This window comes from Streptopelia decaocto (assembly GCF_964273445.1).
Source record: "Streptopelia decaocto genome assembly, chromosome: 2".
NCBI lineage: Eukaryota > Metazoa > Chordata > Aves > Columbiformes > Columbidae > Streptopelia > Streptopelia decaocto.
The window spans coordinates 133143037-133159397 of NC_138655.1; the positions used below are offsets into that span (position 1 = coordinate 133143037).

The 16361-nt window shown below is 36.3% G+C and overlaps 1 protein-coding gene across 1 annotated transcript in view; it reads left to right on the forward strand.

The window, feature by feature from the left end:
- AGMO (alkylglycerol monooxygenase) overlaps positions 1-16361 on the forward strand; it is a 186176-nt gene that overhangs the window by 85889 nt on the left and 83926 nt on the right. The window contains exons 6-10 of the mRNA XM_082045599.1: positions 10027-10093; positions 11358-11423; positions 11532-11611; positions 13373-13507; positions 13992-14108. Coding sequence (XP_081901725.1) covers positions 10027-10093; positions 11358-11423; positions 11532-11611; positions 13373-13507; positions 13992-14108 — 465 coding nt within the window. The remainder of the gene's footprint in view (positions 1-10026; positions 10094-11357; positions 11424-11531; positions 11612-13372; positions 13508-13991; positions 14109-16361) is intronic.

A 16361-nucleotide genomic window follows, 5' to 3' on the forward strand; every position in this document is an offset into this window, starting at 1 on the left:
CTAAAACACAACACCCCAGTAAAAAACAACCCTAAAACAACTGAAGAAAATACTTTTCTGTAATGGTCCATAAAGATAGGTTCTCAATAAAGGAACATAAAACGCGTTTTGGTCCTATCTAAAACTATATAGGTCAGTAGAATAACTCAGTCAGTAGATCTGATCTTGAATGGTCTGGGAGAAATGTTTCTATGACTTGACCATTCTCATCTAGATCATAAGGAGAGTGAAAAAAAATACTTTGGTCAAAGAGCACTAAAAATCTAATTTTTCAAAAACTGCAAAATGTTTCAGGACTGTTACTGACAGAGAGAAATACTCCATTTCAGTTTATTTTCACAGGTGATTCAGAAGGTCTGTGGCTTATATTAAACTATATCCTTCCGTTATGCACTTATTACAACTAATATGTTAGGTGTGTTTATAACCTGATAGACACCTGTGAAAAACAGAAATTAGTTTCTGTTGATTTAGCTGTAATTTTTATGAGATGTCAAATTGTATTTGGAAAGCATCAACTGAATCAATCCCTGTTGGTAGTAATTGCAGCAGCAGATTATTCCTTGCCTGATTGATCTTTGACATGCTTTAGTTTCTGTTTAATTTTCTAATTCAAGGAAAGACTGTGAACTGTTCTTTACCATACTTCTGGAAGTCAGGTTTCTGAAGGCATCCCTTTTTCCCTTGTTTAAGTCTTCCTACCTTATGAAACTCTGGAAGCAGAAAAAGGTGAGCCACTACTGGTAACGAGGACTATAGTGACTGAAAAAAGGCGAGGAATGGGAGAAATTTTGGCAATACCTCATGCAGGCTGCAAAAAGAGGCATAAAATTGCTACAGATATACTTTTTTTTTGGTCAGAAAACATCAATTCAGTAAAAATGAAAGTTGCTGTGGAAGTACATTGTATTTGATAAAAAATATTTTGCACTTATGTGTGCTGATCTAGGTTTCTGTTCATGACCTTCATGACCTTAGCTTTGAATTCTGCTCAGTTTTCTTTAATGAAAAACACTGAAAGAAAGAGAAATAGTGGAGTCTTCATGCTTTCATGAAGAGGAATTCTGTTCCTGGCAGGAAGCCACCCACAGCCCATTGGGGTTCCCTGAGTACAGGTGAGCTGTTATGGCCTGATCCTGAAGTCCTTACATCAGTCAGCTCTTACCTAGGAAGACAGGTAGATTCAGAAAAAAATGTTCTGTTTTGGTTTGTGGTTTTGTTCTTGTTGGTTTGTGTGTGGCTTTGTTGTTGTTGTTGTTTGTTTGTTTGTTTGTTTTTCCTTCCCCCCCAGTATTCAGCATAGGGTCAATACAGAAATTAAACAAGCAGATTAAAGAACCAAGTAAAATTTAGTAAAATACATTTAAATGTATGTATTTCTTTTAAATAGCAGTACACCCGTGATTACTCTGTCAATAGCAAAAGGTATTCTTGAAACTCTAGAGGACACATGTATTTTTTTAAGCAGAAACTATTTGAGACAGAAGTCTATGGGATGGTGGTTAAAAGAACCATAAAATCTTTAGGACAATGTGATAAATAAGTTACAAAATGAGACAACAGAGAAAATATTCAGTTATTAATTCCCAGGCCCCAACAATTGGGATTGGTTCTCTATTTCTTCACAAATTTCATGTTTCCATTTTCTTGGAACTACCTTATTCACATTGGGTGCTGTAATCTCAAATAAACAAGAAAGGAATGCAGAAGTAAACAAGTGTAACAAGGTTTATTTAATGTACTTTCAGTAGTTTAGTAATTTAGAAGCAACTTAGTAATGTTTCTTTATTTGTTTGTGGTGGTGGTTTGTTTTGGTTTTTTTTTTAGTAAAGAGCATCACCAGTAAAAGATAAAATCTGTAGTAATCCAACATATTGGGTATAATTGTGAAATTGCAGTATCTCTTGAGTTTGATACTGGAAACTCATTTTGAATTCGAATTGCCAACAAAACCTTTCATTTTCTGTATTCTAATTCAGTTGTTCATTTAATGAAAGAACAAACTTATTCTCTTTAATTCGTCCACTATAGCCAAAAATCGACACAGATCTATCTGGTGTTTCCTTTCAAATGAGAAGCACACATATCTGTCCTAGTCAGGTTACAAGGGATCAGTCTATGGAGTTGCCATTCACAAGGCTTTTGCTAAAAGTCATCAAAAAGATGAACGTAATTAGATGTGATATAAATCTGTTCTCTTAGTCTGGTGTTCCAGATTGTGTCTGACAACTCTCAGTGATGAAATTATTTAAGTAGAATTTCCAGAAACAGGTCACACTGTCCGACAGCCTACTGGCTTTTAGAGATTGAATTTTCTCACTGTTACAAAGATCCAATAAATTATTCTAAAACTAATGGAGAATTAACTAATTGCTGATTTGCATAAAGAACAAAATTTTGGTTTACCAAAGAAAGTTCTGATCCCATTCATAATGCTTTTGTCATTCAGAAACTCATTTGTTCACCTACCACAAACTGTGAACTCAAGCATTTACTGCGGAGAGAAAGAGAACAAATAAATCAATAAATACCAGGGAGATAAAAATACTTTCTTTAGTGCAGGCAATAAAACTCAAACATGATTCCAAGAAACAAAGAGATCTGACTGCTTCAATCCAGCATGTCTGCCAAAATGGCTTATTAGATTTTCTGACCAACCTGCAGGATCAAAGTCTTGTCATCATTGTACTTGCCAGAGCACGGAGAAGAGCACAGCTAACAATACTATCACTAAGTGGAAATACTAGCAGTAACTCCAAAATGTGTTCCACTTTTCCATGTTTCACTCCCACCATTAGGGAAGAAAAGTATTACCTTTCTAGATACATAAGGCATATAACCCTGGAGTTTGTTTTAAATAAAAAAATAGAAACAAAAACAAAAGAGAGGAAACAAACAAAAACACACACACACACGCCCCCCCCCGCCAACCAACCAACCAAAAAACATTCATAAGAGGGCACACTCTTCCTGTCCTGCTAAGTGTAGGCTGCACTTGAACACAGTTTAATCAGGAAAAATGTAGTGGGATGAGGTTTGGAGTTCTTTCTTTGGCACGTAGGACCTCAATTATGATTAGGAATGACAACTTTACACTTTAGTAGCTCCAGGGTGAGCCTCCTACTTTAAATCAGAGTGCTCCTTGGCATGTTCAAATATCTGAGTCTACCCAGAAGTGCCTTGACACAGTGAAATAAGTATTTTGTTCTTATCTAGCTTCTCGTTCAACTGAACTGCAGAATAGAGAGGGATTAAAAATATGTAAGTAATTTAGATGAACTGAGTAATGATCTGTACCCAGTGGCTCTGAGAATTATCAAGATAAAAGTGAAATGAGCTACTTAGAGATGCAACTAATTTCCGTACATTCTGCATGCTGTGAAACAATCTATATAACTCATTTACCAAACAAAGTTAGTATAATAATGAAAGTATATCACACTAATGCACAGATAAGTCAGAGATACTGCTGTCAAAAAAAAAAACCCTCTGATTTTCTATCTTAGCATATTACATGCAATACTCTCGAGTGTTTCTCATAGCTTGGACTCACTGAAAGTCTGTTTAAATTAGCTATGTCTTCAAAGCCAACCAAAAATCTGAAAGACCCTTATTTGCTAAAAACAGAAAGCATAATACGTTGACTAGATTTTGATCTATTTAAAAAGGAAGGTGAAGAGCTAGACTTGGTTGTATTTTAGGTTATTTCAGGACTGACATGTTGATTTATTACTTTCTGTTTTTTTCCCCACAATTGCCAGCATGTATTTGTCAAGCTGCTGAAAAATACTGAAATTGTATAGCAATTTTTCTCCTGGAGTTTGTTTAAAATGCTTAGCTTGATGTATGACTGAAAGAGTGACTTTCTCCGTGCTCTGCTATTTGTAATGCTGCAGTTAAAACAACCAGTTAGTATAGGTTTTCTCTCATTTTTAGCAGATAACTTGATTAAAACTTCCTATATGTGCTCATCTTTCCCACACCAGGGCTTAGTTCAACCTTTAAAGAAAAAAAAACACCTTGCATCCACTTTTTGAAAGTGTTAACTGAAATATTCACGTAAGATGCTAATTTGATTGAAACCTTACCTCCTGGTCAAGACGTAAAACAATGAAAAGTGACAACAGCCTGCCTTCAAGATAATTTATTATAAACACCTTTCTTAACACTGTGTATTTATTATGTAGGTATGGCCTAAACTGGACTATCCATTAAAACTAGGCTTTCTTCTCCCATATTTACAATCCAGATTATCAAAAATTCACCCCCTATGAAAGTCTTCATAATCCTAACAGGCCTGATTCCTCCTGCTTGTTTTATTTCTAAACTATAAATATTGTTTTTTCTCTCCTCAGTGTGGAAATTTGGCTACATCCATTTTACATGCTTAGTGGAACAGAAAACTGCCTAATCAGATAGGAAAACATTGGTGGTATATAAATCAGGGTTTGCCGAGGATTTCAAAGTGTGAAACTGGCAGATGAGCATGTATCCCAGGAGTTCTGCCTTTCCCCAGCTTCCCTGTAGAGATTTCACATGGCAAATATGATCACCAGGGCCATCTGTATAAATACATGGGTGTGTTGTCCTGAATTAGCACAGCAGCTCTACTGGGGAATGTAATTAAGGCCTTGTTGTTAAATTTCCCCACCAGACTATCTGAAGTATAGATGTATATACCAGGAATAAAAATCTTCTTTTGATTTTGATGAGGAAATCGATAGTAATATGTGTTTTACTACCAATTGTTCTGACAGAAACCTCAAAGTTAAGTTCCAAGTGCTCCTTAGTGATGCTCTAGGGATGAATTTACCCTCTCCTGTCCTGTAGATCAGTAATACTATGATATTCAAAGTAATGCTGTGCTGCAAACAGCTTTTCTTATGCTCAAAGAAAAAAAAAATAAACTTTTAATATACAACTACTTTTACTGGAACATTGCCTGCTTTACTCTGTTGACATTCCTTCCTAACGTTCATGCTGAAACGGAGTTAAGATTCATGTTGTAGTGGTGACAGGAGGAGTTGTTACACAAGATGTAAAGTTTCCCTAGGATTTCGTGTCACGATTTTTTCTCATTATTTAAACAAGAACTACATTGAAGTGGTGCGGGTACCAGGCAATAAAGATTTCCCTTGGTGCTGACAAACTCTGAGACCGCAAACGGAGGTGCTTACATGCCACAGGAGATATTGCATAATGTTCTTTTCCTTTAGGCTAGGATTTGCTGTCACAGAGGAAACATCTTTATATAAGAACTACTATTATAGAAAAAAAAAACATTTAGTTCTCATTATGTATGAAGATCTGGCTTCCAGCATGTTTTGCTCAGTAATGTGTGGAAACTGTTTCTAAGTATGCAGCTTTTAGCCTTTCTTATTTATTAAACTGCTCTTGGAATTGCTTCAGGTGCTGTCAGTAATTCTGCTTTATTATTTAGTGATACCCATGCACAATAACTGAGGGAATATGTTGTTTGTTTGAAAAAAAACAATAGGAATACATGATTTGTGAAGAGATCTGACAAATCTTTTATAAGTGATACACATGAGATACCCATATATCTTATTTGTAGGTAGTTTATAGAGTCCATTTATAAGGATTTGGGCAAGTGAAAGTGTGGCTATGGGATGTTAAAAAATACATGAAGCAAACAGGAAAATACTTTAGCTGGAATGCTGTGGTTCATCTGTGGGTCACTGGCATGGGATTTGAGGTGTCCATGATGTGTTAACTGACAGAGGAACAACTGGAGACAGGAATTGATTTAGAACACTAGGTGTCTGTATCAGGGAAGAAAACACAAGCATAAACCCACCAGCCATATTGGTCAAAATGCAGATAAGGTCATTGTTGGACAGCAGTTGGGCTATTTCAATTTCTAGAGGATTGGTAGCTGTTTTTCTGTATTCCCCAAATCACTGCAAGTTGATGGTATAAAGAACAAGAACATTTTAAAATCAAAAGCAGACTCTGTTTCTTGTCAATAGTATGAAATAGGGTTCGAAGTACAATTGATAGGGATATTGAATGATGACATTTCCACTATGGTTTTTCATTTTGAAATTACTTTCCAGTAAAAATGTCTGAAACAAAACTTTCTGCTGCATAGAACAATCATAGTAGCAGAAACCTTTTTCTTTCTTCAATGAAAATCCTGAAAAAAAACCCCATGAGAGCTGTGCTGAAATTTTAATAACTTTTTATTTTGCCTGAAATGTAAACATTGTGAAAGATCTTATTCTAAAAAGCCATTGTGAATACAAAGCTATTTCAAGCTGAAAATATTTTGCTGTCTTGAACAACTGAGACCTAGCCCTGCATATACTTTAGTGACTGGTTGCAACTGCAGCATAAGCCTGGTTTTCTCTAAGGAAAATGTCTGCGCACAGTGAAGGCACAGAAATGAGGCCAGACTGACAGCCAAAGGGTAGATGGGTAGGTGGAGTACCTGCCGCTGCCTTTCTTCCCATTCTTTTGAACATGAGCTGTTGTTTGCACCACATTAAATTTTCTTCCAAGTCAGTTCCTATGAACTTCATGCCTTTCACTGTGACTTCAGTGAGTTCTCATCAGCCTGACATTGACAGAGTCAGATTCTTGCCTGACTATCCTAGCCTTGACAATTTATTATACTTTGGTGAAAGATCTGCTTGTAGGAGTTTTGCCCCTGGTAAGATGGTAGAATATAGAAAATGTCGACAAAATAATTACATTCTTTGCCATGTGGTGCTGCAGGAACTTTCAAAATTCAGCTTTCCAGAGGTGATACGTTTCTGTTTGTTGGAATGATATGTGGATATATTTATAAATTATACCTTTAAAAAATATTTATAAAATTTTTGGCACCCGAAGTTTTCACTGACAACATTTTTTTTCTGTTTTAGAGATGCGCTAAATATATTGAAGTAAACTCACTGATAGCAAGAGAAGGTTCTCAAAATAGCACCCTACTATCTCTACCATTTTGAATATCTGGTGAAAAAATATTTTTATGTGATTTAGCCAAAGTGTTGCTTTTTGGATTGCTGATTTCAGCAAGCTGGATCTTTGCTTGGTCAGGTACAGACTTCTGTACCACCTCTGAGCTTAAAAATCATATGGTTATAATTATCTCAGATGGTATTTCTATCATCGTGTGGCTAGTATGTCTTTGCAATGGAGGTAACCTTGGCCAAATGAATTGAAGCAGGCCCAGATATCAATCACTAATGATGCTGCAGAGCAGATATTTCAGTAGATTTGTAAATGTCATCATCCAAATAAAGACTGTTTTAAAGTATGAAAAAAGGTTCATTTTCCAAAGAAAATACTTTCTTTAGGATTAGTCAGAAATATTTATTTCAAATTTTACATAAGTTCCTGAGGTCCTTAGGGAGCCCAAGACCAAAAGTTCTACTTTAGCATACTGGTGTATTACATGGACTTTCAAAAGGATGAATTTTAATTCTAAAATATTAATTTAATCAGCTGGATATGAAAGACTTGAAGGCATTCATTCTGAGGACATTTTATTATAATCCACCTGTAGGTTAAAGTGAAGGCTGATATTCCATAGTGATTCCCTGCTCTCCTAGCGCAAATTTGGTTTATTTTCACACACACACAGGAAGTTAAACTATTGATCTAAAAATATATTAAAACAAATTGGATCAAAGTTAGGTGTGGCCCAGTAGATAAATCACTGCTCTCTCAGGTGCTGGGCTGCAGTTCTATCCAAGACATTTCACTCAAATTAATTTAGTGGTCACATCTTACATAGCTTAAAACAGTGGGATTTTCTGCTTGAGAAAGATGGGAAATGGAGCTAGCATGAATGATGAGTTGTTTCTCACTTTCAGATGGTCTTTTCAGGCTTAAACCTATTTTGAGGGAGAACTGAGAAAGACAAATGGTCCTACTTGTGTTGTCCTTGGCTTCTGAGTTAAAGGAAACAAAACAAACTTGTCCCAGTATTCTGCTTTTCCAGTCAACTGTGTGCAGGATTTTGAGAGAGATGCTCCAAATGTTACAGTTCTCTCTATCTGAAGAATTTGCTCATTTCTATACTCCTTTGGTTACAGAAATGCTCTGCTTAACCTGTTAAATAGACATTCTTTTAGCTGCTATTAAAGACAAAAATTAACATAAGGTATGATTTCATTTTATTGTGATATTTACCTGATTTATAGAAATTTAAATACAGAATGTCCTGTGTCTACTTTTTGATTCCAGATCTACTTTCACTTGCACAGCTCTGAATTAACATAATTTTGTTTTGTAAACCTTAAATAAATAATAATCCTTGTATGTTTAGTTATGTAGATGAATGAGCCTGCTCTCATTAGTAATGACTGTCTGCCTCTCTGCTTAAGGTGGTTTTTGCCAGTATTTTCTCTATTATTATATTACAGATCACCCATTTCTCCAGTATGAGTATTAAATTTACTAATTAAGTTCTGTAAAAGACAAAGGGATAGGTTCTGGGTTTTGTTTCTTCAGGTCTAAGCATTTTTATTTAGCTGCTACCCCCCCCCCACACACACTTTATTAATTGCAAGGCAATGCGGTCATGATCAGACGTGGGGAATAGGTACAATTTTAGAATCATATAATCAAAGAATACTTTTGATTGGAAAAGACCTTTAATATAATCAAGTCCAACCCTTAACGTAACACTGCCAAGTCCACTTCTAAATCATGTCCCTAAGAGCCTCATCTGTATGTCTTTCAAACACCTTCAGGGATGATGACTCTACCATTTCCCTGGGCAACCTGTTCCAGTGCATGATAACACTTTCCTAATACCCAATCTGAACCTCCCCTGGCACAATTTGAGGCCATTTCCTCTTGTCCTATCACTTGTTACTTGAGAGAAGAGACCAACACCCTCCATGCTAAAACCTCCTTTCAGATAGTTATAGACAGCAATAAGGTCTCCCCTCAGCCTCCTTTCCTCCAGGCTAAACAGCCCCAGTTCCCTCGGCTGCTCCTCATCAGACTTGTGCTCCAGGCCCCCTCACCAGGTTCGTTGCTCTTCTCTGAACTCTCTCCAGCACCTCAAAGTCGTTCTTGTAGTGGGTATATTTGAAACAGAAATCCTTGCGGTCATCCAGTGATTCCATCTACTTGTGACTGATGGTTTTGTGTTGGGGATTAAGCAGTAGTTGCTTGCGTATCCATACACTTCCATTGAGCTAACCAAAATGTGAAGTTGATACTGGCTTTCCTCTGGCTCTGTAACACAGGAAAGTACCTAATTTAGCTTAAGCCCTGCTGATAGAAGTTTAATTCATCAGCATTTTCTAATGAAGCTTGAATCATTAAAGTGATTTTATTGGCAATCAACAGTTTCTGTCACTTTTGGTCTGGTATTAAAATAATCAAGATAGGATTTTCTGAACAGTTGAATCACTGCCTTAGATCACAGCTCCACTGTGAATTTCTGCTGGTCTACTTTCTTTTCATACCTCTGACTCGTGCCAGTCTATTTGTGACCATATGTTGGATCAGACTGAGGAACTGATCCAGTTAAACTAAATTAGAAAAAAACAAAAATGATTTTAATTTGCATCAGTTCCCTAATCAGGTTTGTTGTGTTACTGCATTTGTGCCAGAGTAAAAGAAGGGTATTGATAGAAGGAAAAAGCAGGTAGGACTACTTTTTTCTGGGTCAGCCATTTGATGATATCAAGTGTTCACATAACTGGGATCTTACAGTTACACTGGATCCCAAGCAGTGCCAATGGATATAGCTAAAAAATGTGCTTGAAAGTATCTGTGTGGAATCATGAACTGATAAGAACAGTAAGAAGAAAATTTACTGCTGGATCAAAAAGAATTTTAATTTTTAACTTCCATTTTACTATTTTTTTTTTCACTGAAAATTCTTGTAACAGTAATACAGTGAAATGGTTCAGAGGGAAAAAAAAATACATTCTCCTTAAGATAAACATAATCTTTATGCATTTCCTCTCCCTCTTTTCCATCCTTCTTCTTGATTTTATACAGTATCTTCAAATTCATTGAAAAATTACTTTTTTTAAGGTTATCAACAAACTTGGACCTCTGGAGTGGATTCTTAATACTCCCAGTCATCACAGAGTTCATCATGGTAAGCTAAAAGTGTAACCACTTATTCAACAGTTCAACATTTTTAAATATGAAGAGCGATAAAAAAATTTATCACCCTTCCCTAACTAATAAAACATCATCAACTTGTCAATCACTAACATGCTTTTTTCATTCAAATTCAAGCACTGCATGTGTGAAAACACACAGTTGCTTTTTAGAAGAAGGACTGTTAAATATTTTAGTGGAATTTGGTTTCAGCTGTCTGAATTAGTGGAAAATCTCACTTCACAAAAGTGCATGATGATTGATTTTTCATCAATATTCAGGGACATTTGAGAATGTACTGCATATTTAAATTACATTAATAACTCCACTGCATACTGAAAACTGTCATGAACATATCTGAGGAATAGAAGTGGATTTCAAAAATGCCCTTGGCTCATTCAGTGTGCAGAGATAATAAGGGAATGGAAGAACAAAATAATTTGAAACAGACTCTAATGCAGTTATATGTACAGAGGATGTTATTAATATTTATTATATCCTCCATGTGTAAAGTGTTTATGGCACTGCATAGGCTTTTTAAAAAGACTGTGGTGCTGTAAGTGTCTAATCCTTGAAATTTGCACAAGTACTGGTAATCCTGGAGGGAGACACTCTGCTCTTGTTTGCTCTGCTGTAAATCCAGACTAATCCTATGATCCTGATCAGAATTAAGCAGCATCACTCTGGAGCTGATCAGGTGTTATGCAGTCACTCCAGACAAATTTGGGAATATGTAATCAATGTTTCTTTGCTCATACTTTTGATAGGACATCTTATATAAAAATAAAGTCCCTAGAAAACAGGTAGAAGGATCAGTTTTCCTCACACTGAAGTAAATAATAGTGAAAGCAGACATATGGCATAGAAGATAGAGACAGCTGAAAGACATTGATGAGATCATTGTATGTAAATGTACTAAGCATGATTTTCTTCAGTATAAACTGGTGAAATGATTTTTGTTTGCTTTTTAGTTTGTCTTTATAAATATATTTTCAACTGAATTTACTGTCCAGATTAATCCTTCTATTTCACAGAAATTTTGGGTGTGACACTTTTGATTTGTATGTTTGAATTTGAGGAGAAAGAGAGCAATAAGCCAAGTAAGAAAAAAAAAATTATAGACATATAAGGGGTGGTGAATTAGCTACCTTTTAAAATAATTTTATTATAAATTGATGCTAGTGATGATTTCCCTTCATTTCAGTGGCAGGTATTCTTACATCTGCAATTACTGATTTTATACATTATTTTTATTATAGGTAGAAATCCTTACTGCATTGATAAAAATTATGGCGGCACACTAATTATCTGGGACAGGATATTTGGTAAGTAAAAAAAGGTGTTCTCTCTCGTATTTAGATAATGTGGCAAAAATATGTATACTTTTGAATTTGATTGTTGGTTGTTCTCTTTTTTTTTTCTTTTTCCATCAGGAACATTTGAAGCAGAAGATACAAAAGTTGTATATGGCTTAACACATCCAGTAAATTCATTTGATCCCATCATGCTCCAGGTGCTACAGTTTGTATCACTGACCAATACCCTCAAGAGGCCCTCATGTTCAAAAGAAACTCCTCTCAAGCACAGCTGAGGCCATCCTTGCATTGCTACAGTCAGTTAAATTACCTACAATTTCTTCAGTATTTTATTACAAAACAATTGTTTCTACTCGCTGCATTGAGCATATGCAGAGCTTGTAGTCATTATGAAAATACAATACCGTAAAACTGAGAACTAATTACAATGAAGATATAGCAGGCCTTGGACTGAATGATGTCCATTTTCCATATGCAGAGCAATGAGCAATATGCAGTGATGCACAGACAAAAATACATATTTATCTGTTGTTTTTCTTCTCTAAATATTTCTATTTCATTAATAACCTCATGGTGTAATATCTTTACTTTTTTAATCTCTTCTGCATATTTGCTATTCTACGTACTCCACTGTGATTTGTACAGTGTTATATAGCAGCCATCATGGTCTCAAGAAAACCTCAAGAACAGATTGAGTATAGGGGCTTTTTGTTTGTTTTGGTTTTGTTTTTTAAGAAGAAATAAAGAAGAAAAAGTACTCAGTGTGGCGCTTCTTAGATTTATTGGTCCAGGATTCCCTTAAGCTGGATAAAACTTGTGAAAAGCTCGAGGACTGAGAATTATTTAAGTCCCAATTTACTTTTCATGGCTGTTCACCCAAGGAGGCATCTCAAAAATGAAAATTCTGCTGCAGGTGTATCTAGACTGAAAGCTGGAAGGATGGCCACAGCCTGTGCAATCATGTCCATTCCAGTAAGATACTAAGTAATTTAGTTATTGAGCATATGCTATGTCAAGGTCCCAGTAATCAAATTCTGGTTTAAAACTGCCGTAAATATAGCTATACAACTGTTCTGGTTTTGGCTGAGATAGAGTTAATTTTCTTCGTAGTAGCTACTATGGGGATATGTTTTGGATTTGTTGTTGAAAGAATGTTGATAATTCAGGGTTGTTTTAGTTACTGCTGAGCAGTGCTTACACAAAGTCAAGGTGTTTTCAGCTCCTTACACCATGCCACCAGCAAGCTGGCTGGAGGTGCACAAAAAGTTGGGAGGAGACACAGCTCCAACAGTTGACCCCAACTGACCAAAGGCATATTCCATACCGTTCGACAGCATGCTCTATATATAAACTAGGGGGAGAGTTAGCTGGGGGCTGCTGCTTGAGTACTGGCTTGACATTGGTTGGTTGGTGGTGAGCAATTGTTTTTCATTTGTATCACTTGTCTTTCTTGGGTTTTATTTCTCTCGTTTTATTGTTTTCATTACAAATTATTATGTTTTTGATTGTAATTATTATTCAGTTCTATTTTGCTTCAATTATTGAACTGTTCTTATCTCGAACTACAAGTTTTCTCACTTTCACCCTTCCAGTTCTCTTTCCCACATTCTGTTGCAGGGGGAGTGAGTGAGCAGCTGTGGGGTGTTTAGTTGCCAGCTGGGGTTAAACCATAACAACAACATACCATTGAATTCTGTGGGTTGATTACAGGAAAGGCAGATTTTCCTCTGCACAGAAGTCATTGTAATCCTCACTATAAACTAAGGGCTTGATATGGCTCCTGGCTATTTCAGTCAGGTTTTCTGAACTTTTTACTGTCTTCATCTATTTGTAATTTATTCTCTTTACAGACTTCAAAAAATCATTTACTTGAGAGCTAAAAACGAATCAAATATGTTATGTTAAATTTTATTTTTTACTAACCGTGAAAAATTACTTGCTCTTTTTTTTCTTTTCAGTTACGTCCCTTAGCCCATATTTGGAACACATTTTGGGCCACACCTGGATTCTGCAATAAGCTTTCTGTCATTTTCAAAGGGCCAGGCTGGGGACCAGGCAAACCTAGACTTGGCCTTCCTGAGGAAATCCCAGTGGTAAATAGAACATGCATGAGCTTTCAGTTTTGTGTAATTTACTTGGACCTCTTAATGCTACTGGATCAATGTTAAAAACTCTACACGTGCTATTTTAAATTAGCAAATTAGCAGTCATAAAGCATGTTCCCTTGAAATGGGAACAGAAACTGAAAGAAATAAATGTTTTAGCTGTGCTTTTTTTCCTTTTATTTGAAGGAAAACCAGTATTTTTTATTTATCTTTTCGTTATTCATTTCCTAAAGAGATTTTCAAAGCTGTTCTATAGAGTACGGTAATTTCTCTTTTACTTTTAGCTGTGGACATACATACACACACACAGAGTTAAACTCTGTCTCACACTAGGTAGTAAATACTTCTGGTAGTAGATTGTCTTTGTGCAATTGTCTATGTCCCTTAATCTTTTTTTGAGTATAAAGAATACTAAGGAATAACAGTCTGGAGCAGGTCACTGTTGAAGAGTATTATGTTTTGCTTTATACAGATCACTGGAAAAGAAGTTCTCTTCAATCCGCATGTACCAGCTTACCTTAATTGCTATGCAGTTGTACATTTTGTCATAATAGTGGACTTGTATACTGAACTTCTTGGTACTGTGACTGTAAGTAATTCCTATCTTTATGAAATAGCATCTTGTGCTAACAGTAATATGACACACAACATTTTAAAATAATAAAGCATTGAGTAGAGGTTCTACAGCATGACTCATATCTTATTTAAACTATTATTATAATGATAACTAGATTCTGTAAAAAGAATCAAAATAAATAGCTAAATATATAGTTATATTAAATATATGTTTGACATTGTTTGTTAAACAATGTTTAATAACCATATTCATTATTTACAGATGGATATGCTTAAATTAAGCGATTAAATTAAAAATAATAAATGTTCCATAGAAGATGTACACATCTGCTTCACTTTTAAGGACCTCATGAAAGGAAAAGTGTGTCTTAGACTTGACACTATGTAGGTTTCAAGATGTCAAGTACTGTCATATTGTTAGATGTCAGCAATGCACAGGCTTTAGAAGGAAGATTGCAAAGGTCTTGCAGTGCCTGCAGGTGGGAAGCTCAGTGTCAACATGAGTTCAGAGTTAGAGGAGCACAGACTCAGGGCAAATCTTTCTTCCAGCATTCTTCATACAACAGCACTGATAGAAATACAGCCAGAAGGGGCACATACTTACCACCCTGTTTTCAGGCTAATGGAATCTTCCTGGTAACACAATGTGGTTCCTGAGTGAATCCCTTGCAGGCTCCAAAGGTGAACTACAAGGCCATCTTCACGTACAAGAAGTGAGACATTAGTTGCTTCCAGGGCTTCATGTCCTTCTGACCTCCTTTTCATTCTTCCTTCCTTGACATCTCTTTCTACTTTACAAAAGCTAAAATCTTCTAGTTATGAAGCATAATTTTAGTGCATCTAATATACCCACAATTCCGTCAAAGGCCTACCAGAACACCACAAAAGTCTATCAGTTTGATAAAATGGCCTTTCACCTGTTTCTTAAATCCTTTTTACTACCTCCTTGCTTAAACAGCAGAGTTTTCATTGTGTCTGTGTCACCCACATTGCCACAGACCTGCTGTCAGGGTGCCAAGGGCCCCCTGGGTTCTTCAGCATCTGCATGCTCATGGACCTGCCTCATCCCAACACACTCACCCAGCCATCTCCAGCCTTCATCCTTCCCACCTTAATGGGGGCTGTGGGACAGCACCCTACCCCCAAGGCCACAGCCCGCACCACAAGCTATCACCGACCTCCAGCCCCTTCCCCAGTGAACAACCCCTCTCGCTGCACCTTGATGCCTTTGCCTATGACAACCATGTCTGAATCCAGTCCAGAGGCATGTTTCTAGAAATAAGTATCTTTTGCCTAAGTGACCATTGTTATCCATGAAAGATTCCAGAGAACTGCAATGCCATTTCAGAGCTCTCAGAAATCTTGCCAAGCATCAGTGTTTTGGTCTTCTGACTCAAGACATTCCTTCCTCTTGTGTCCTGGGGCGAGAGGGGCAGGACAAAGACTCTGCCTGCAGTAATTTATTGGGATACGTGGCAGCAGGCTTATAGCAGCTTTGGCATCTCTGCATACATAGAGTTGCTACACCCCTTTTTTTAAAAGTTTTTGGTTAGATGTATTCTGAGTAGCACATCAGACCAGTGGAATAGTACAATTTTTGAGAAAAGTTTATAGAGTATTTTATGTATATTCCCTATATAATGTAGAAGCTACCTCAAGCATGCTATTCTGATTAATATTAAGTTATTCCGCACATCACGTTCACCTCTATGAAAGGTCAGACTGCAATTGCAGGGAATGTGGGGATTACTAAGCCATCTGAGGCTTAGTCTGTTTGAAGAAATTTCTGAGAACAGGAAATTAAGCCAAAGGTAAGGATAAATACATCCAGTGTATACAAGAAATATCGTATACATGATTGCCAATGTTATTATATTGAGAAAAGCCTCTGCAAGATTTTCTGGATATGATTCTAGATTCCTACATATCAGCAAGAAGTCATATTTGCATAGGGATGAAACTGGGGGGGCTGTGTCTGTTTGGTGGGCTTTTGTTTGTTTGGTTGGTTCGTTAGTGGGTTTTTTTTGTTGTTGCAGTTGGTTTTAATAGCAAGAAGTAAGGAGTCTGTGCATTAGTTTTTTTCCTATTCTATTATTTTCTCTTTATGCCTTTTTTCTGGTCCTAGAAGGCAAAAATGGATGTTCCAAATATTTTTTTTTCCGCTGATAACTGCAGCTATTTAAGAATAAGTAATAAGGGAACTGAAAAAATGCTCCCAAGCCCCAGATGATCGTTAAATTCTTGCAGTCATGGAGGAAACATCCTG